This window comes from Balaenoptera acutorostrata, chromosome 1, assembly GCF_949987535.1.
Source record: "Balaenoptera acutorostrata chromosome 1, mBalAcu1.1, whole genome shotgun sequence".
Taxonomy (NCBI): Eukaryota; Metazoa; Chordata; class Mammalia; order Artiodactyla; family Balaenopteridae; genus Balaenoptera; species Balaenoptera acutorostrata.
In genome coordinates this window covers 179,434,707-179,456,864 of record NC_080064.1, presented here as the reverse complement: position 1 = coordinate 179,456,864, position 22,158 = coordinate 179,434,707, and the positions used below count along the sequence as shown (strand labels likewise).

The 22,158-nt window shown below is 46.2% G+C and overlaps 1 protein-coding gene and 1 pseudogene across 4 annotated transcripts in view; both read left to right on the top strand.

The window, feature by feature from the left end:
* MTARC1 (mitochondrial amidoxime reducing component 1) overlaps positions 1-19,251 on the top strand; it is a 32,621-nt gene extending 13,370 nt beyond the window's left edge. The window contains exons 5-8 of one of the 4 annotated variants that reach the window (XM_007172056.2): positions 956-1,017; positions 1,111-1,182; positions 16,680-16,802; positions 18,976-19,251. In XM_007172056.2, coding sequence (XP_007172118.2) covers positions 956-1,017; positions 1,111-1,182; positions 16,680-16,794 — 249 coding nt within the window. In that variant the 3' untranslated portion in view covers positions 16,795-16,802; positions 18,976-19,251. Of the gene's footprint in view, positions 1-955; positions 1,018-1,110; positions 1,183-4,570; positions 4,958-8,697; positions 10,345-16,679; positions 16,803-17,509; positions 17,598-18,975 lie in introns of those variants that run through there. The other 3 variants (XM_007172057.3, XM_028163960.2, XM_007172058.3) reach the window with 3 other exon arrangements.
* LOC114236460 (U6atac minor spliceosomal RNA) lies at positions 19,011-19,128 on the top strand (annotated as a pseudogene).
* Positions 19,252-22,158: the final 2,907 nt, after the last annotated feature.

Genomic DNA, 22,158 nt, shown 5'->3' with positions numbered 1-22,158 from the left:
TGTCTTTGGCTCTCAGGCACCTTCTCTGTGAGGGTAAGAAGGTCAGGACCACAATCAAATGTCCTTCCTTCTTGTTATTGCCTGGAGTCCCCTCACCCTTCTTTTGGGCCTCTCAAAGTCTCCACCCTGGAAGACTCAATTCAGATCCTACCTTTACCTTAAAACCTCCCCTGCCCAGAGCAGCCTAAAAATCTCTTCTTCTAGGCCACCGGCACCATACTTGTCTGCAGAGTTCAACCAGCACCCAGCGTGCTGTCTTGTAAAGCTTTTTCTCAACTTTTCTGAAACTTTTAAAAGGAATACTGACCATTCACTTTTCACGTGCGTATGTTCTATCTCCCCTTCTGGATTTGAGGGACACAGTCCATTGATTTGATTTGTCCTGAAAAGTAAGCACCAGTGACCCAGGCCGTAGACAAACGCCCCAAGAGGTTCCTGGGCTGGAGAGCTTTGTGAATGCTCCCGTGGAGATGCAAAGGGAAGTAAAGCTACTGGCCTGCTCTGGATTTGTTCCTATCTGGCCAGGAGAGCTACAAGGTAAACAGACACAATGATTAAGGAAATTCATCCACCGTAGGCCAGCACGAAGGGATCTGATACAACCTAGGGTAAACCCCCCTCTCCATACCCTCTCCTCTCTTTCACCCGCTCCCTCCAGCAGCCCAACCCTGGCATTCCACACCACCTCCAGTCAAGTGGGGTCAGTCAGGGAGACTTCCTGAAGGAGATGAGTTTCAATTCCAGCTTTACAAGTGAGAGGAGAGGGAGCATTTCATTTCAGGGGAAAGAACCAACAAATCAAAGGCAGAGGGAGGGAACAGGGAGGCGTGATGTGCAGTTGGCCATCTTTGATGGAAGTGGCTTCATCAGCTGTTGAATCACGCGAAGTCCCTACACGGGTGGGTCAGGGCTGGGGATCCAAAGTGCTCACATGAGTTACGTGCTTTGTCCCCAGGACTCATGGAATGAGCTTCTTATTGGCGATGTGGAACTGAAAAGGGTGATGGCTTGCTCCAGGTGAGGTGCATGCACTGCTGCCCAGGAGACGGAGGGGAGGGTGAAGATCGTCTGCTTTGCCCCGTGTATGATGCCCTGTGTGTGTGTGTCCAGGTGCATTTTAACCACAGTGGACCCGGACACGGGCGTCATGAGCAGGAAGGAGCCTCTAGAGACCCTGAAGAGGTAAGACTAAGCGATTTAATATCTCTGTGAGGAAGCAGGGGAACACCACGCAGGTGTATTCTTGAAGTGGAAGGGGATCCTGGTGACTGGATAATTTGGGAAACATTCCTGGGTGCTTTGGTCCCCAGAATGCCTGCTTGCACAACTAATTTTATTTTTTATTTAGAATTCATGATCCGAACACACCAATTACAATGCAACAACAAAACATGGTTTAGATGTTTTGGCAAACTTTATTATGAACTGAGTATTTGGTGACATCACAAATTCATTAGGTGTGATAGCGGCTTCCTGGTGCTATAAGAAATGCCCATTTGTTTTAAGAGAAGCATGTTGAAGTATATAGGAGTGAAGTGATGTGATATCTGGGGTGTCTATTATTTTAGCAAAAGAACACTTGGAAAAATGTGTCAAATCTTGATAAATAGAATCTGGGTGATAATTATGTGGGAATTCATTGCACCATTTTTTCTACTTTTATGTTTTTTTTTTTAATTTTTTTTTAAAATGTATTATTATTTATTTATTATTTATTTTTGGCTGTGTTGGGTCTTCGTTTCTGTGCGAGGGTTTTCTCTAGTTGCGGCAAGCGGGGGCCACTCTTCATCGCGGTGCGCGGGCCTCTCACTATCGCGGCCTCTCTTGTTGCGGAGCACACGCTCCAGACGCGCAGGCTCAGTAGTTGTGGCTCACGGGCCTAGTTGCTCCGCGGCATGTGGGATCTTCCCAGACCAGGGCTCGAACCCGTGTCCCCTGCATTGGCAGGCAGATTCTCAACCACTGCGCCACCAGGGAAGCCCTCTACTTTTATGTTTATGTTAAAATTTTCATAATAATTTTTTTTTTTTGGCCGTGCCGAATGGCACGCGGGATCTTAGTTCCCTGACCAGGGATCGAACCGGAGGCCCCTGCGGTGGAAGCGCAGAGTCTTAACCACTGGACTGCCAGGGAAGTCCCATAACAATTTTTTAATGAAAGACAATGACATACAATAAGTTTAAATTGCATGGAATGATATTTAAGATAAGATTCATTTTAAAAAGCTGATTACAAATTAGCATATAAAATATTGACTTTTTTGTTTATTTGATTTTCCTTTTTAAAATATATAAATGTGCCTGAGTAGCTAAAAGCCTGGCAGGCTGTAAACCGAAACATTCATGGCTCTTTTGGTAATGAAATTATGGAGAAAATATATATTCTGGTATGTAGCCTCTAAACTTTCTATAATCAACCTGCAGTTCTTTTGCTAAAACAACAATTCATGATTCACACACTTCTGTGCTGTTACCTGCCAAATCAACGGCCAGGATAGTGCTGAAACTCTGAAATGCTCGTTCTCACTGGTCCTTTCCATGTTGAATGCAGGATCACAGGTGGGGTGTCAGGTCTCATCTCTGCAGCCCCTGAGACCCTCGGCTTTGACCCTGACATGCGTCCTCGGGTATACTTGCATGTGGGAGGGGGAAGGCAGGGAAGATGGTGGCCCCTGCTTTAGGCAAAATCCTGGAAGACTTGAGGAAAGAATGCAGTGGAAGTTTGGTCATCTGACATCAAAGCCCTCATGAAAGAGCACATTAAGGGCTGGTTATGCTTGGGCTTGTGTGACCAAACTTGTTCCCCTGGAATGGGAGTCTCTTTCATTCCATCTCTCATCAAGCTCATGGCCCTCTTTGGACCAACAATCTAATCTCCCTGGATCAGCATCCACCCCTCTCTGCTAATCCTGCTGTCCCAGAAGCTACTAATCTGGCCCCCTCCCTGGCAGGCTGAAGCCTGGGGCAAGGGGCTCTGTCCCAAACAGCATGTTGCCCCCAGGCATGAAGCCGGCACCTGTGGTCCATGGAGACCAGCGTTGTGCATCAAGGCCAGACTACAGCGAGGTAAACAGCTGGCCTTCCAGGGGCCAGGCCACATGGCAGAGAGAAGGGAGGTCAGGAGCAGGCTCAAACAAGGTGGGTTGGAGGGAGGTTGGGAGGCGTGGTACAGAGAGGAATTCTTGATGTGAAGGGCAAATGGCTGCTTTTTACAAGAGTCCCCACCATGGGTTGTGGATTTGTGGGAATATTCAAAGAGGGGGCTACAGACCAGCTTAAGGCGAATCCCATCATTTTGAGGGATGTTGTGTATATCTCAACACCCAGAACAACATTAATTTTCTGTAAAAAGTTAATACGATGGAACACTTAAGATTTGTAAATTTCACTCCGCATAAATTTTATCCCCTCGCCACAAAGTTAAGAAATTTTAACCCTAGGAAATGATTTGCCAGCTGAACTGTTTAGAGGTGAAATTTACTGAAGTCTGCAACTTACTTGGAAATGGAAAAAAGTTAGGATGGACTGATGGATGGATAAATACGTGATAAAGGAAATATAGTAAAATGTTATATGTAGGGTCCGAATGGTTGGTAATTGGATGGTCTCTTTAAAATTCTTTGAACTTGTCTGCCTGTTTGAGGATGGTCACAATAAAATGTTGGGGAGGAGTTTAGTAGATGTGGTGGGACGTTCCAGAGAGGAGTGGTTCTGAGAACCGGCAGCGATAGACTAGCGATTCCTCGGAATGTTCTGGCTCACTCACCACGAGAACAAATCAGAATTTGGTCTTCCCACTTTCCTGTGCCCGCAGAGGAGCTACACGGAGGACGAAGGCAGGGTGGACCCGGGAAAGCGTTCTGTCGTGGGTGTTGGGAGCCCTGGTTCTACCAGGTGATCCGCAGGCCCCCCTCTGGCTCAGGCCCTGGTGGACAGACCTCGATGGTTCTGTGTGCAAACCAGACAGGTGATTTGGGGAATTGACTGTCATCCTTTTTTTTTTTTTTTTTTTTTAATGTTTACTTATTTGATTTACTTGGCTGTGCCAGGCTTTAGTTGTGGCACGTGGGATCTTCATTGCCACATGCGGGATCTTTTTAGTTGTGGCTTGTGGGATGTAGTTCCCTGGCCAGGGATGGAACCTGGACCCCTGCATTGGGAGCACGGAACCTTAACCACTGGACCACCAAGTCTCTGTCATCCTTTTTTTTTTTTTTTACATCTTGTTCTTTCTCTCTTCCCAACACTGTGCTTGGAGTCTGGCACCTTTCCCTCTGGATTCACAAAGTGCCTGTGTTTGGGCCAGTCCTCTGAATCTTCAGTGCCTCCCCCCAGCCCATCGGGAGCCTGTGTTTATAGAAGGAGGATAATTGAGCCCAACGCAGAGCCAGGGCAGGCAGGCAGGGTCTCTGGGGGCAGTACAGCCCTCCTGGTCTCCTGCAGGCTCTCAGGAACCATCCCAACCTAATTTCTCCTAATACCCCAGGAGATGGGTCCCAGCCTAGGTGTCTTCTCCTGTATCTTACTGAGATTTAAATTGCCATAGATGCAGTAATTTATGTTCTCCCCAGGACAGACGGCCATAAATCGGGAAGAGAAAGGCCCCGGCTGCCTGACATAAATCACGGAAGCTAAGCAAAGTGGTGTCAGGAGAATCCTCTCTGCTCTCCAGCTCTCCGGCAGGATGCTGGGAGCCTCACTGCCTTCCCTCTTCCTGGGTCCCCCGTGCCCAGGGCTGTGCTGCTTTGGGAATGCAAGTTCTCAGCAGGGAGACCACTGCTGAATGGCTGTGGGCCTCAGGCCCAGCGGAGTCTTTGTCTGGGAAATACTCACAGCCCGCGGCACGGTGGAGGCTGGTCTGCTGACTTGAAAATATGAAGAGGGAATTATTCTTTTCTTTCTGAAGGGAGAGTGGCTCCCACACTGATCCCACAGGCGTGGTGGGGCTCTTATCGCTGTTGCTTTCACTAGAAAGAATAAAGCTCATTTGTTCTGTGGATGCACTAGTTTTGTTGGATGCAGGAATACTTGGACAATAAGGGCGTTCGCCGCTCTCCGCTTGTGTTAGGCTGTGCTGTGCTGAGCTAAAGACAGAAGGATTTGGTGGTAGTGATCCCGTGGAAGGAGACAACCGCCCCCCAGCCAATCTGGCTCTATCACCTCCCAGTAACTGTGTGACATTGGCAAGTCAGCTACGTTCTTGATGCTTCAGTTTCTTTATTTGTAAAAACTGGGCTAATAATACATCTCCTGGTTCACACTCCCCCTTGATCAGAATAAAGCAATAAATACTGTTTTTTTAATACATGATAAAATACATAACGACCATGTAGGCTATGGTTATTGATAATCTCAGCTTATGAACTTGACACCTTCTGATAGAAGGAAAATCCTGGAGACACTTCTTTCCATTTTCTGAGGCTGCATTAAATGCAACGCAGCCCCACCTGCTCAGCCTTTGGCTCCTCCTCTCCGTGGTGTCTTCACGGTGCTGTTTTATTCCTGATCTGGCCGTATACATAGCAGGTTGGGAGGTCCCAGAAGTGGCCTGTGCCCCTCGGTGGGGACCCAGCGGTGATCAGAGACCCTGCCTGCAAGTCAGGGTCTGGGCATTGACCGGTAAATGAGTAAACCAAGCAGCCCTCACCGGTGCACAACACTTTATAGGTAACAGTTTCCACTCACACCGCACCCTTAAGGATGGAGACCTCTGTTTAAGGTAAACAAAACGTCTTGTGTCTCCCATTAGAATCTGTCGTTGTTTGCTTCATATTTATTGAAAGGGAAAATGCACTAAGAAAGGCGCTTTTAAATGGCTTTGCAATTTATTAATCCCATCGTCATCAACAACAAAATATATATATTTGGAGAAAAAAAATCATAGGAGATCCGTGTATGAGGTAATGCTGTATTTTCCGTCTCTTGAGCAAGGCTGGGTGTGCCCGTGAATTCACAGACCGCTGACAATACCGTCTCAGCCCCACAAGGGGTCGCCGTTGATCTCGTTTGTAGAGTCTCCCCCGAGCCCTGCAGGGACGGTGTCAGCAGGAGCGCAGGTGGGACGGAGCTGGGGGCGGCTGGCAGGACAAGCCGGTCGCCTCGCCCCTGCGACTGTCACCTGCGTTTGTCCCTGCCCCCCCCCCCAGCAGATTAAGGTCCTGGGCTGGGAGGGGCGACGGCTTCTGTGGGTCCTCCGCTCCTAAGTTACCTGGGGGGGGGGAGTTAAGTGTGTGCCTGCGTGGCTGATGGGAAGGGGCAGGGGAAACCGGCGCGTGGCCGAACGTTCGCGTAGGAGAATAAATATTACCCCCTCAGCTCTTCTCAGGCCTGCGCGTGTACTCAGGAGGTATAAGGAGGACCAGGGATCACATCCCTGGTGGGAAAAATCCTGACTCTGGAGTGAGCCAGACCTCAGTTCCGGCCCCAGCCTGACCACTTAGATCTGTGATCTTGGGCAAGTCCGTCACTCCTCTGAGAAGCCCCCCTGTAAAGTGGGGACGATACGCATTCCCACATAGACTTGTTGTAAGGATTAAGAGATCATCTGTGTGACGTTCTTCATAAACTGTCAGTGTATGACGCACAGAACTCCAACTCTGGGTTCCCTCCCTGAGATAATCAGAGCCTCAGGCTACCGAGCTGGCAGCAAGGAGAAATCCCAAGCCATAAAAGTAGCCGATCTGCCCGGATCCTGAAGGAGTCACCCTCCAACAGACACAGATCCCCAGACGTCCTTGGTATTGCATGCTGACAGAGGAGAGGCAGGCTAGGACAGGTGCCAGCTTCCCAGGGTCCAAGGTCATGGCAGAGACCTGGCTACAACACCGGCTGGATCAGCGGCTCATGGTTCTCATGCATTTGTTGATTTCTCCATTTGTTCATCCAGCCTTCTTTGGAGTGGCTACAACGTACCAGGTGCTGTACCAGGCTGTGGGCATACAGCAATGACCAAAACCGACATGGTGCCTGCAGTTGGGGAGGAGCTGAGGGTCTCCAGAAAGAAGCTCTAGATTTGACCCTCTCCATTTTCTCATTAGCCACTTCTGATCTGAAGAACAAAAGTAGGACTGATTTGTTGCAACAGTTTTTTTTTTTCTCAAAGCACAGTAGAATGAAAAAAAAAATGCTTGCCATCAAAATGTTTGAAATATAAAAGTGATGTAAAATTGGAGTTAGCCTTTGTTATAAAGCAGAAACTAACACACCATCGTAAAGCAATTATACTCCAATAAAGATGTTAAAAAAAAAATTGGAGTTAGCTTAAATGAGAAACAGAAGGAAAACATTCTCCCGGTGGAGGTGGGGTGAGGGAAAAATCTTGCCATGTCATTCACACACATCTCATGTACACTTTTCCTGGGGATTCTTGCGTTTTCTGCCCGACAGAGATATGATACTACTTCTAACAGAGGATTTTACTCACCAACACATTCATCTGTTCAATAAATGATTGTGTGTCACCAGTGACATACAGTGCCCAGCACTGGGTGTGAGTAGTACAAGGGAGTTAGTTAGTCACATTTCCTGCTCTCTACGGACTCTCTGTCTTGTACAGTAGAACAGATAGACACGTGCCCTGACACAGCAGGACACGGCATGTGAGTGGCAAGGGGCAAGCAGAGAAAATTGAGGATGGGGAAACCACTCCTGGCTGGGAGATCCTGGGCTTCCTTCCTAGGAGAGGTGGCATTTGAATTGGACCTTGAAGAAAAGGTAGAATTCTAATGCTTGGGTAATGGAGGGAGGGGATCCCACAGAGGAACTACTGAGCCAGGAAAATGCAAAGCAAGGTGAAAGGACATTGAGGAATCCAACAGAGCACTGCAGAGGTGCACAGAAAGGGCAGAGGGTGACAGGTTTTGAAAAAGCTGTCTGGGACCGGGTCAAGAGCCTTGCATGCCAGGCTGAAGACTTGGAATGTTATTCCTCAGGCACTGGGGATCCATTGAAAGTTTCTGAGCCTCGGAGTGATAAGACCAGAGCAAAATTAAGAAAGTAACATAGGGTAGTGTTAAGAGTGAATTGAAAGTGGAGGAGGAGAGAATGAGGAAGATTGGTTGGTTAAGAAGTTATTATAGGGACTTCCCAGGTTCGATCCCTGGTCGGGGAACTAAGATCCCACATGCTGTGTGGTGTGGCCAAAAAAAAAAAAAAAGGAAGTTATTATAGTCATCTGAGGATGCTTGAAGGGAGATTGTGACAGTGGGAGAAAAAGTGAGCAAATTCAAAAGATGTGGTACAGGAAGAACCTCAGGACCTGGCAGCTCTGGACAAGCTGTGGGAAGTAAGGGAAAAGGTATAAAGGATGACTCCAGGGCTCTGAGCCTGATGGACCGGTAGGACTGTGGTTCTGATGATGGACATGGAGAGATGCCAAGGAAAAAGGGAAGTGATAAAGTATGTCTGAGCATATCGAGTCCCTAACCTCTTAATGCTGAAAAAGGGAACATTCCAAGGAGAAAAGAGGTGGGAATATGGCCATTGGTTTGCTTTGGTAGTTTGTGCATTGGGTGGGCAGTTTACTGTACAACCTCAGGAGGCACTGTTACATTAGTCGGGGTGGGAACAGTGCTCGCTGGAGCTGGGCAACCCGGCGGCCTTGTGTGGGGCGGATTCTTCAGCCGAGAAGAAATCACCTGCTGTTTGAGCTCTTGCTTCTGGTTGCCTGTGACTCCTTGTGTTCTTTCTCCTGTTGCAGCTATCGCCTGTGTGACCCTTCTGAACGAAAGTTATATGGAAAATCACCTCTCTTCGGACAGTATTTTGTTCTGGAAAACCCAGGGACCGTCCAAGTGGGAGACCCTGTGTACCTGCTCGGCCAGGAATAGGAATCATATGTCCTGGAATAGCAGGTGTCTTTAAAAAATGTCCTAAAAAATGCCAACACTTGAAGCACAGCATTTTGGACCTGACAACTCAGCATTTTCTTTCGATCTGTGATCTCCAAGTTTTTCGTCTTTTGGACTCGTCCTTGTATCTCAGTGCTTCCAACATCCCAGTGCACCAAGTGAAGAAAGAGAGTTTTGATAACTTAATAGGACTTCAGTAAGTCATTTAAATGACAAGGCAGGATTCTAAAAATCGCTTGTTTAACTGTGATTGTGGAATAATTCTCTCTCCTCTTTCTCCATTCACCTACCCAGAGGGCTATCTTCCATCATCTCATTGCTACTCTTTAGGGAAAGAGGAGAGAAGAGAAGGAGTAAGAGTAGGCGAGTGAGAAGAATGTTCTGGAATCTTTTAGTACCCCATGCCCGGGGCATGCAGTGGAAATTAAATAGCTCTCCGAATAAGGCTGGACTGTCACTTCACTCTTCTCCTCAAGCCCTAGACAAGCTTTTAAAAGGGCATAAGGAGCCTGACCTTCAGGAAACACTTAGGATGTTCATTTTCCATAGATCATCTTGGATCTGGCACTGTTGTCTCTCAGACAGTGTCCATGAGGATTTGACGGATCTTCATAGCATGCAGTACCTCTGGGCTGTAGGACAGCAGAGATGTCAGGGTAGAAAATCAACTCATGAGAGCAGCGTTGCAGTCAGACTCTGATATGCAATATGTGGAAAGCAAGACAAAAACTTCCTTGCCTTGAAACAGAGCATCAAATATATCCCACTGGTGAGCCCAAACTTTTCCCAGTGTATGAGAGTGAACAGTAGCACTAAGTAGGGCAAGCACCCTTGCCTTATGTGGTCTGTTCGATGCTGTTTGATGCTGTTTGATGTTGTTGAGATGCTGTTTGATGTTGCCCAGGGAAACGATGGTGCCCGTCTTAAGAGCAAAAAGAAATAGTCTGAAAAGGACAGGATGCCACCTAGTGGCATTGAATGACAGGTCAGCCTTTCTCAGCTTTGCAGCTGTTGAAGAGAGGGAAACTTGTGGATGGGTTTTAGTTTTCTATCCTAGAAAATTTTTTTGAAAGAAAGTGGGGTACCCTGCAGGTACTCTCTGTTTCTCTGCTGTGGGCATTTGGTTCTAAAAGCATGGCTGTGCTGTCACGGGGCCCTTCTGGATCTCGCTGGTGCTATCAACTCAAGACTGCTTGCTCCTCCTCAAAATCAGGGTGGAAAAGGTTCTGAAGTCCATGGATGAGAAGAAACGTGATTGTGTGATTTGAAATAAACGACTTTATTTTAGGTTTTGAATAAAACCTTTCAAAGGTGAAAAAGAAAACATATGCCAATTCACTTAAAAACCAATATCTGATTTTTCTCCTGATCAGATTCTATAACTCTAAGATCTGATGAAGTATATCTTTCGTTGCCATTTTGCCCTTTGACTGTATTAGGAAGCTAAGTCATGAAAAATGTGTTTCAAAACTGTAAATAAATAGAAGTTACTTTGACTACTTTCAGATCGTACTCACTTCTTGGCAGGAAGTCACACTTTGAAAGCTGACCGATGTGAATGGGCAAAACCAATCGCCCTGTCACCTGACACATACACAAAGCATCCTCCGGCGAACGCCCGTCTTTGAAGGGCTGTCAAGTAAACATGCTTTTTACCAAAAGCTGTGCATGTTTCACTTCGGTTTTATAAAAGAGGTTAGTAATCATTGGAACCAAGCCTAGCTCTGAGGTAAAGTTACAAGGTAACAGGTGCACATATGTATTCTGGTTGGTGAATTATTGCAATTTGTTTTTCATACACTTGGCGTGAAGTGCAATTAGAATAATTAATCAGTTAACCTTGGCCCATCACCTTCCCCAACAGATCCACTTTATGCTGAAGCTACAGATAGATTAAGGCAAAAATAAGAGTTCAGCAGGTGGCATTACTAATAGGACCTCGTGAACCCATGGCAGAATGCACACAGGATTTAGGAGACCACGTGAACGTCGGTTCTCTGAGAGCAGCCAACAGTTAGGCACTGATGAGAAACTCAAGGTTGGTTTGGTGGATACCCCGAGATATTTATAACCAGTGGCAAGCTGAATGCCTTCGACCTGAACTTCTAACCCCTTGTCAATAGTAACAGCCACTTCCCCAGGGGCTCAATCTGTTTCCAAGGCCACACTCACGCAGACCCTGTCCTTCTGTGCACTGCAGGGGACTCCTCCAGTGGAAGGAGACTCTAACCCTAACACCTCCCTCATTTGTCTCAAGTCTCCTTCTGCTACTCAGAGTGTGAGGAAGATTCCAGTTTAGAGACAGAGGTTCCAATGACCTCTAGAATCTCAAGAGTAGTTGCCAAGCTTTCTGTCAGTGAGATTTAAAAGCCATTTACTTGTGTTTATTTTATATTTAATGAGTTGGTTAATGCCAAAGGCAGGGCTGATGTCTGGTTTATTTTGGATACTGAACCTCTGCACACAATTCCACTTGAAATATCGGGTCAGGAATATAGACCGTCGCAGGCCCTCAGAAAGGTCTCCTTATAGCTGCAGACGATGGACATTCAGGGTCAGGCCAAAACATCCACCGTCGTTGTGTGTTTCATTCTGGGTGGCAACGTCTCGCTGCAGTCACAGCGGAGAGTTACAAACCCACAGCTGGAGATCTTGCAAAGAACCACGTGGGAAAGAGCCTAGGCAGATTGCTTAAAGGCTCACTTTCCCAGCTGTTCCCCAGAAAAAGTGAGAACGTCACAAATGGGAGAGAGAAGCAGCAACTTACACACAAGGGCAGGAAGAAATCGGTTGGGGAGGGGGTGCTGATGGAAATTAGGCAGTTGTCCAGCAATGAGAAACACTCTCCTTCTGCCCTTAGTGATACGGGGTGAGGAGATGCCCTTGGGGGAGAGCTGCCAGTTTGCTAGAACTGTGTGCAGAGGCCAGGCGAGCTTGACTAGCTAAGCGTGACTTTGAAAAGCCACCTATGAGGCTGTCACCAACAGTGACCGCAGGCAGGTGCCCCCAGAACTCTGAGAGTGTGACAAATGCAAGCAATCCGTGGTGGCCGAGAGCAGCTATGTTAGAGTCACTCAAAGATGCCAGAGTGGCTCTCAGACCTGTTGATAACATAACACTGCCCTTCCCTCAGTTTTACTGGTCCAGGGTGTTCTGAAAGTTTGCCCGCAAGGATGCTCCTAAAAAAAGAGTTCCATGGACCAATACCTTTGGGAAGTCCTGCATGCCTCACTCCTCCTCCAAAGGCCCAGCAGCCTGTAGAAGGCTCTAGACTGACCTGCAGTGAAGAATTCTATTTGTGTTTAACACTGCCCTCCCTAAAGGTCTATTTCTGGTCATCTTTTAGGAAGCCCTGCATTGATCTCTAGAGGGAGCACCAGCCAGGGGTGAGCGGTCGTGCTTAGCGGGAGAGGTGTGTTCGTGGGAAGCGTGAAGAAGATAAAGGGCTCCTGCCACGTGGAGGAGGCCTCTCTGGTGGTTCCCTGTCCTTTACCTTCATTGAGTATCTTAGACGGTTCTTCCCTGTGTCTCCCTCTTAGACGGTTCTTCCCTGTGTCTCCCTCATGAAGCCCACAGCCCCTGATTCTTCCCCTTCATCCTCTTCTCTAGCCCCTCTACTAGTCTCTGACCTGTATCTTCAACGGTTCGGACTCCATCCAGTCTTTGTGGAGCTTGGTGGGATCTAAGTCAAGTCCAAGTTCAATGTCTCCCTTTGGCGTTTGCTGGGAGTACTATAAATAAAGTATTGTTGTCATAATTATTTCTGATTAATATTTTTACACCTAGTAAAGTCTCAAAGGGGGGGGCGTTTACTTGGTCTAGGGGAGGGGCACCTTCCAGATGACTTGCCAGCAATTAAAGCAGCTTGTTAGTCGGAGGCCCAGGACGGCCGAGGACAGCTGGAGAGCTCTTCTTTGCAAGCAGCTCTGGTTAACATCAACCAGGAAAGCTCTTTGTAAACACATGAATAATTGATCGTCCCGCGCTCACATAGCTACCGAGGATCTGAGCCCGTATGACTCATTTGAGAGCCATCCCTGTCGTCTGGATGCCATAACATTGGAGGAATGATGATCGTTTCTTGGAGATTCTTCTGTGGCCAGAGTTGCCAAGACCAAGGCTGTAATGGTTTGTTATGATGACCTTTGTTATTCCATTAGGCTCAATTGCTTTAAAAAATGATGTGTGCATACTTTCGGAACGTTTTTACCCTTTACGTTGACCTGACATCATAGTTTATATTACAGAATGTATTAATGACAGAGGAGTGTTTTCATGTCCCAAGGACAAATTTTAACAACCATAATCTGCCCTTAGTCATCATAAATATAAATGTATTGGTCAAACAGATCTCGTTAATGTGGCCAAGATAAATGCAAGCCTATATTTTAAGGCAGCTGAAGTCCTAGAGAATATATTTGGAGCTTTTTGTGGGGCTAAGAGATCTTGTATAGTGCTATCAGAAGGCTGAGAAAATTAACATGTTTCCCCCTCTAGTTTGGCGTTGGACAGATATTAACGTCTTGGGGATGTCAAGTAAGATTGCTCACATAGTTTCTGGACACCATTAATGCCTGGTGGGGTGAATCTTAGTTCTTAAAGCTGTACTCTCATTATGCTCCCAGGGCTTTTGAAAAGAAAGAAAATACAGATTTCAAGTCTCAACCATGTGTTGCTCAACTGTATTTCCCTGTATCACACTGTGTCTTAAAGTTTTAATTATATTAATCCTCCTGCCCCAACATCTTGTTTCCTGTGGGAGGAGGCCCTTTTCCACAGATGAGTGTCTGATGTTTTGCATATTCCAGTTGGCAATCCATATGTTGGCAGATAATGCTCTGGGCGTGAGCTGTAGGACGGGTCAAATACTTTTCCTCTTCGTTACACTACGTTCAGAAGTGTGGGCCTTTATTGGCAGTATCCACGTTTCAAACTTCTCAGGCAGAGAATAAATGCTTGTTTTAAGAAACCCTTTTTAATCATGCTTTTATTTTGAACCATGAAAATGTGTTTCAGGCAGTAATGTCTCACATGCTACTCTCTGAGCGTGCAGACTGTTTATAGGGGTGAGTTCATCTCCCCCAGATTCGGTAAATATGGTACCATCATTAAACTCCATGTGGATTACAGTCACCTAGCAATGATTGATGAGCACTTCAGATAAAACCATTTACCCTTCTTCCCTTAGAGGAATCTTCTGAGAAGGATCTTCCCTTCTCAATCTGCTATAGCCTTTGGCAAAAGCACATATTGGGCTTTGGAAATGTGATTTTTTGCCTGAAACTTTTCTACAGGGGATTGGATTATTTTCTAAATTTATTGGTGTGAGGACAGTGCCATGATGATCTCCTGTGTGGTCTAAACATTTTGGTCTTTTTAAAAAGTGAGGCACTTACCCCCATGTTCGTAGCAGCACTATTCCCAACAGCCAAAAGGACAACCGAAGTGTCCATCGACAGACAAATGGGTAAACAAATGTGCTATATCTGTACAATGGAATGTTAGTCAGCCTTAAAAAGGAAAAAAATTCTGACACATGCTACAGCATGGATGAACCTTAAGGACATTATGCTAAGTGAAATCAGCTAGTCACAAAAGGACACATACCGTATGATTCTACGCATACGAGGTATCTAGTGTAGTCAAATTCATAGAAACAGAAAGAAGAATTGTGGTTGCCAGGGGCTGGGGGAGAGGGGATGGGAATTATTGTTTAATGGGTGCAGGGTTTCAGTTTTGCAAGATGAAAAGAGTTCTGGGGATGGATGGTAGTGATGGTTGCACAACAATGTGAAAATAATACTACTGAACTGTACACTTAAAAATGGTTAAGAGGGTAAATTTTAAGTTATGCGTATTTTACCACAATTTAAAAATAATAATAAAAAAGAAAAAAAAGTGAGGCACATGAAAGGCTTGGAGCTGAATTAATCCAAACTCTAAGACCCCTTCCTGGAAAACCAGCCCAGGCTATAGCTGCTGACAGCGCCTCAACCCCACTCAGGACATCAAGAACTCTTCTTGCTGAGGCTAAAGAGAAAAAGAAATGGAAATGGAATGTCTTTGAACTTGATCTTGATTGAGAGTGAAATAATTTAACTTCAGGCTTTCATTTCTTCTTTTCACTTCTTTGGATCTTGTAAGGGGATTAAATTTTGGACCTGGGACTCCCTGGTAATTTGACACTGAGAAGGTTAAGTTCAAGTGTAGAACATCGTATTGTTGGCATTTCATTTTGGGGGTACTTTTATGATATCATCAATTATGATATCATGATTTTACTGCCTAACCTCTGATAGGCTATGTTGTTCAATGTAGCTTGAAATAATTTGAGATGGAAAATTGAAGAGAAACTACCTTTTTCTTCTTGACTATAGAAAGGCCTTGAAAAACATAATGTATTTCACTGACCCAACTCAGAAACTTATAGGAGAAAAATCCACACTGCCTGCCCAGGAAGATCTATAGTGGAGCAGTGGCTGGTTTGGGGGTGGAGGTTGATTCCCTCTCTGAAGATGTGGTACCCCTTCTGGTTGACCATAGGCATAATGATTGAGCACAATGGGTTCAAAGTACAAAAAGTTGAGTAATTTGGGGGCAGAGATTGTAACTTCCCTCAGGCTGCTTGAGTATTATAATCACACTTATCCCCAGTGCATCCAACGAAGGGGCATTAGTTAGTCTTGGCCCCTTCCCACTTCCTCTCATTCTCCTTCTCAGGAGAGAAATGATTGGTAAACTTGGGGGTAGCAGTTGAGCTCTGCTTCTCCACCCTCTTCCTTCCTGGGATCTGCCTGCCTTCAAGCTGCTGGAACTCAAGTCTCCTTGGTTCAAGTGGTGAGCTTGGCAGAAAAACCCCTGCCCTAGTCGGGAGAGACCTGTAACTGTCCAGTGCTGTCTGAGGCTTGGTGGATAAATTTTAAACTGAGAGAAAGAAAAAAAAGAAATTCCATTGCCTCTGTATTCCTAAACCACACCCTCCAGCCTAGCCTTTATCAGTAATAAAACAGATAATTTGACCTCAAAAAAAAAAAAAAAAAAAGGACTTTTCATCTGAAACTATGTCCACACTCTTAATAGTGCTGTGCCTTTGTCAGGTGCCATGAAGTCTGCAGAGAGAGTTCATCCACTGCACGCTATTTAATCCTCCTGACAATCCAGTGAGGTGGATGGATGGGAAAGCCTTTTGTAAGCTGTTTCAGTATTGCCCTTAGCTGTTTCACACTTGCCCTTAGTTGCATAACTCAATGTCAGGGAGGTTTGAAAAGGTTAAGTAACTTGCCCACGTTATAGGTGATGGGCTAGAACAGAACTCAAGGCTTTTGATTTCTGGCAACGTGCTGCTAAAAATCTGTTAGCAAGAATTCATTCAAAGAGTGGTAGTATCTTCAACTGGAACCTGGTTTCATCCTACAGTCTCGTTTTGATGTATTTGCTTATGACTTAATGAAGAGAACTTTAAGACCGGTGTGTGTAGGCTGCAGTGTGTATGTGAATCACCTAAGAATTTTGCTCAGAGTGACTATTCCTGTATCTGACCCCCTGATATCCCACAGTGGCAGGTCTGTGGTGGGACCTAGGAATCCTCAGTTTTATAAAGGCCCCAGACTCTTCTAAACTCTTAACTGATTCCCTGCAGGCTAAGTTCTCACTGACACCTTCTCACCCTACCTTAACGTTGGCATTCTCTTTAATGGTGTGTAAAGAAATACTGGAGGGACAAATCCTGGCTCTCTTTGAGAAATGGAACTCACTAGAATGCATTGCGGTTTAACATGACGCACCCACGTTGGGCGATGTGCTCACGCTAATCCAAACACGCATCTCCCAGCCCTCAGAGGACCGCAGAGCACCCACATCTGGATGCAACGGAGGACCACCTGTGCCCTGAAAGAGAGCCGAGCCCTGAAGACACAACCTGGATGGACCTTCGCACAGCTGGTTAACTCTCCAGGTCAGTAACTAATCCTGAATTAATTAGGCAGGAACCGGCAAGGCTTGGGGCAGAACAATTGTGTACAGACGTGTGACAAATGCCTGCGTGGGAATGTATGCGTGGGGGAATAATAAGAGAGTATGCTTTGTCAGAATATTTGTTTCTTTTAAAAATCAATTTGTGCCTTTTAATGAATCAACGAGTAAGAAGGAAGCCCAAAGTACAGCATTAACAGTGCAAAGAACATGGGAGTCAATGGCATGGTTTTTTTGTTTGTTTGTTTGCTTTGTGTTTATTTTGTTTTCATGTGCGAGACAAGGTAAGGATTAGGAATGCTGGTGAGTGATTGCCACATTCTCTAAAAGCTCTGGGAGATTCTGTCAACTGGTTTTCCTCTCTTTCTACCTCCCAGCCAATATTCAGAGGAAACTCTTTTCATGTGAACTGGAAAAGATGAATTTCAAGCTTCATTGAGAGCTTGAAAATCTTAAATCCTTCTTGAAAATAACCTCCCTCTCAGGAATCTTTGGTCCCCAAAATTAGAAACCTTCTTTCTTGGGCTGTGGAATGGCTGCATTATTAACTATGATTATAGAGTCTCTGAATGGAAGGATGTAATAAATCTGAAAGTATTTGTTCTGCTTTGTGACTAAGCAAAACTGTATAATATTAAATCAGATGTTGCTATAAACATATGAAATGGCACATTTTTTTTTTTTTTCCAGCTTGGGGCATTGTGGCATGAAGCTGCTGGGAATCTAAAAAGAAATGTTTTTACATTCTTGGATACTGAGTCTGGTTTCTGCTAGGTTTTCTTCTTTCTGAGCATGAATGCTAAATAAAAGTGTTTCCGTTTAGAGCTCTGTGTTTTCCCAGAGAGTTAGCAAGGCTGAGTAGAGGTGTTCTTACTCTTTTCGGACTGTTCTATGGGGTGGAACGGAAGACCTGGGCTCTGTGTGTGTGTATGTGTATATGTGTCTGTATGTCTGTGTGTGTCTGTTAGGTGGAAGGGATGAACGACCTCCTAGTACCCTGGCATGTTTGGGTTGGAAGGAATCTTGGACACAAGCTAGTTCACAAACCTCCTCAAGACTCTGAGGAAAGCTGCATTGTTGCCTCTAGTAAATGGTCGTACTGGCCTTCAGTTTCCACTTCAAAGTGGTGGTAATATCGCTGTATGGGGCACAAAACGATGAGAAAAAACTACAAAGAAGTCATGACATACGGAGTGTCAAAAAGTGATTATAGTTTTGCTTGTGCTGGTGCTTAGGGGTAATTTTTCTTTCCACAGTTTCCAAGTATATTATTTTTCATAATGAAGAAAATAAATTTGTATTCAAAACAAAACTGTAGCCTCAAAACGTTTTAGTATTTAATAACCACCCTTAAAAAGATGACTTGGCATATTGATAGCATTCTACAAACTGTTTAGAGCAACACCACCTAACACAGTAACCATTAGCCACGTGGGGCTTCTGAAATGTGGCTGGTCCAACGGAGATGTATGGTATGTGAGAGATACACACCTGATTTCAAAGACTTAGTGCAAATGAAAGAGTGCAAGATAGCTCAGCAATCATTTTTATAATGATGATGTGCTGAAATGATAACAGTTTGGAAATATTGGATTAAAGAAGTTATTTTTTAAAATTTATTTTATTGAAGTATAGTTGTTTTATAATGTGTTAATTTCTGCTGTACAGCAAAGTGATTCAGTTATACACATATATGTGTCTATATTCTTTTTCATCTTCTTTTCCATTATGGTTTATTACAGCATTTGAATCTAGTTCCCTGTGCTATACATTAGGACCTTGTTGTTTATCCATTCTGTGTATAATAGTTTGTATCTGCTAATCCCAAACTCCCACTCCATCCCTCCCCCACCCCCCAACCCCCTTGGCAACCACAGGTCTGTTCTGTAGATAAGTTCCTTTATGCCATATTTTAGATTCCACAGATAAGTGATATCATATGGTATTTGTCTTTCTCTTTCTGGCTTGCTTCACTTAGTATGATAATCTCTGGGTCCGTCCATGTTGCTGCAAACAGGAGCAACCTAAATGTCCATCGACAGATGAATGGATACAGAAGGTGTGGTACAGATATACAATGGAATACTACTCAGCCATAACAATGGATTAGATAAATTACTAAAATTACTTTCACCTGTTTCTTTTTACCTTTTTAGCATGGCTACCAGAAAATTTAAAATTACATATGTGGGTCTTGTATGAAAGAGAGAAGATATGCGTTCCTTTTGACAAGATTGGAGGAGGCCTGGACAACACGCATATAGTTAAGGCATTGCCACCTTCTTGATGGCATCTGAACATGGTTCTGAGGAAGGAGAGCGACTGCTTAATGAGTATGAGGTGTCCTTTTGGGGTGATACCAAGGTTCTGGATCCATAGAGTGGTGATGGTTGCACAGTATTGTAAATGTACTAAATGTCACTAATGGTGAATTTTGTCATGTATATTTTACCGCACATACACACACACACACACACACAAATTACAAATGTGGCTTATGTTATACTTCTGTTTTCAGCGGGTTTTTAAAGTAAAGAGGTAGGGAGTATGGCTTTGCTTAAAATAGCATCTCCAGAAATAGAGAAAAAAGGGAAAAGAGGCAAGGATGGGCTGAAGACGGCTGGGAGCGGTTGGAACTCTTTTCTCTCTCTGCCTTTGGTGAAAATGTCAGCATGTGTTTCAGTTTCCTGCCATTTTTGCGGTCCCCCTCCCCACCCCCCCGAGGCCTCAGCTTCATGTGGTCCCTATCTCTTCACAACGCCTTCATCTTATTTATCTCATTCCACTTTTCCTCCACACTTGGCATGCTGTCCACTGCAGGGTTTCTCACTTAGATAACTCCTTCCCTAAAATTCCTCACAGTTATGTGGTGTCAGGGAATTAGGGATCCTGACAGTTGAAAATAAAATAGAACACCCAGAGCAGGCTCGACAAGCCTCCTGCCTCCCAGATCTTGTTGATGGAGAAAAATTAAAAGTCTTGTCTGTGCATCTCTGGAATCCAGCTTCTTAAGTGTAAAACCCATGAGGCAAAACTGATGTGTGGTGTCGGAAGTCGGGATGCTGGCTGCTGGGGGCTGGGGGTGAGAGGCAGTAGGCAGCGGCCGGGTCGGGGTATAGGAAGGGGCTTCTGGAGGTGGGAAACCTTCTGATCTGGGTGCTGATGACCTCAGTACGTCCACGTTGTGAAACTTGATTGGGCTGCCGACTGGCGCACTTTTCCGAATGGGCATTACCCATCCATACAAAGTTGAACAAAAACCAAATCACCCTGTGAGGCGGATACTTCTTTGAGCGTTGAGTGAACGGCCCTGGAATGCGTAAACGCAGTGGGGTGGGTGCGTGTTTCACGAGGATGTCCGCCGGGGATGCCGCATCCCCTTTCTGTGGGATCTGGATTGACAAGGCCTGTGATATGATGGGGGCCCAGATGGGGAGGCGTCCGGAGGTCCCGCCCCACGACCCTCGGCCTGGAGGTCTGTGGGCGAGTGGGCCACCTCGGCTAACTCACCTGTGTACCTTATCTCTCGTCTCTGCGTTTGAGGAGACCAGGGAGGGGCGGGTGTGAGGGTGAGTGATCTTACCGAGAGGCTGGCTCAGCTGTTGGCGTAGGTGAGATGTCTAAGGACGGTCACATTCTTGGGGGGGGGGGATTGGAATTCTTCCGCGGCTGTAAATAGACCCCCATGAGGGGAGGAGGGACAGCGCCGGAGCCAGCAGGCCCTGTGGCTATCACCTACGGAAATCCTGTGTGTGGGTAAATACAGCCTCAGCAAAGCCTGGAGGAGAGATTGCAGGGGGAGCCGAGGGGGGCTGAGCAGGCTGATGTGGGAGGTTATTAACCAGATAGTGGCGGGAAACCAGAGGCCAGGGGGATTGGGGCCGGAGGAGCACCAGCGGAAACGAGGGAGGAAAAATAAACAACGGAGAGAAGCAAGCTCATTTGCTTCCTCCCACCCTTTTATTTTGTGCCGGGACTGAGGTCTCCTCTTCTGGGGACCACAGGCTGGAGGCTGATTTTGAAAACCAGGCCTGGCTCCTGCCTTCTTGCTCTGTACCCACCGGCCCCTACTCCCCGCCCCGGCAGTGACCTTCCACCCTGAGCCAGCCCGGGGCTGTGTTCCCACACGCTGCCCCCTGCCCCCTCCTCTGCAAGTGCAACGTGCCCAGGACCACACGCCCAGCTGCACGCCCCCGTACCCCACACACCAAGGGCACCAGATGCTGGGGCCCCGTCGGCGAGCTTCCTAACAATGTTGTTGGCCCACGGAGAGGTTTTCCTTTCCTTGATCACAACCGGAGACGATCAGGTTTGATCCCACGCTCAAGGGCTAACGTCCAGGTCCCCCGGCCTGCTGGAAGGCAACACTTCAGTTTCCAACATCAACTGGTTCCCTTGGAAAGACCTCAGCCTTATAAGACAGGCAAGAGGGAACTGCAGGTGGCCGGGACAACGGCCCTTCCAGGCCCCAGCTCTGGCTTGAGCTGGCTGGGTGACCAGGGGCAGGCTTCCTAAACTTTGTGGGCATTCGTTGAAACAGCCATAAAATAGGTATGAGGACATTAATACCACATACATCATACGATGTTGATAATGCCTCATGTGTGTGCGAGGATCTGATAGCAGGTGTGTAAAAAGCACTTTGCAAACTGCAGAGTTGCCTCCCTGGGGGGTTGTTAGCCAGCGTGCTCTGGGGCTGAGTGGACAGAAAGTTGTTACCGAGAACTCGCAGCACTTCAGTTTGCAAATGGTTTACTTTTACATTAGAGAATCTTTAAGGAGAATCGATACCCTGGTGAAATCAGCTAACCCCCAACACTTGCCCAGAGCTTGGGCTGTCGAGTTACTTAAGAGAGAAGCAGCTCAACAGAGAACCAAGTCCTTGGGATGGCATTTCGGGGTCACATCTGAAATCACTCGGTTCTCAGTTCACTCGTGGGTGGGGCCTTTCTCTCCTGCTCAGACACATGTCCGCACCGGGGAGGGGGTTCCCTCACTGGGCTCACTCCTTGCATGGCAGTCAGTGCCTTTAGAAGTCATTTCTGCATTGCTTGTTTAGACCCAGTCCAACAAACTCCCTGTCTGCTAGGCCTGCCTCTTTAAGCAGTTTGAAGATGTGATGTACCAGGGTAGTATCGGGAGGGAGGGGAGGCCAGGAACAGCTGTACTGAAAGCCTCTCTCCTGCTTAGCTGCCCTCTGGACGGTCTCCATAAAGATTATGAGGGATTAGAGGCAGGGAAGATGTCCTAGAGCCTTTCACTAAATACTGATTGAGTGTCTACTATGGGCTCTACACTGTTAGTCATGAGCAAAGCAGACACAGACACTGTGGTCATTA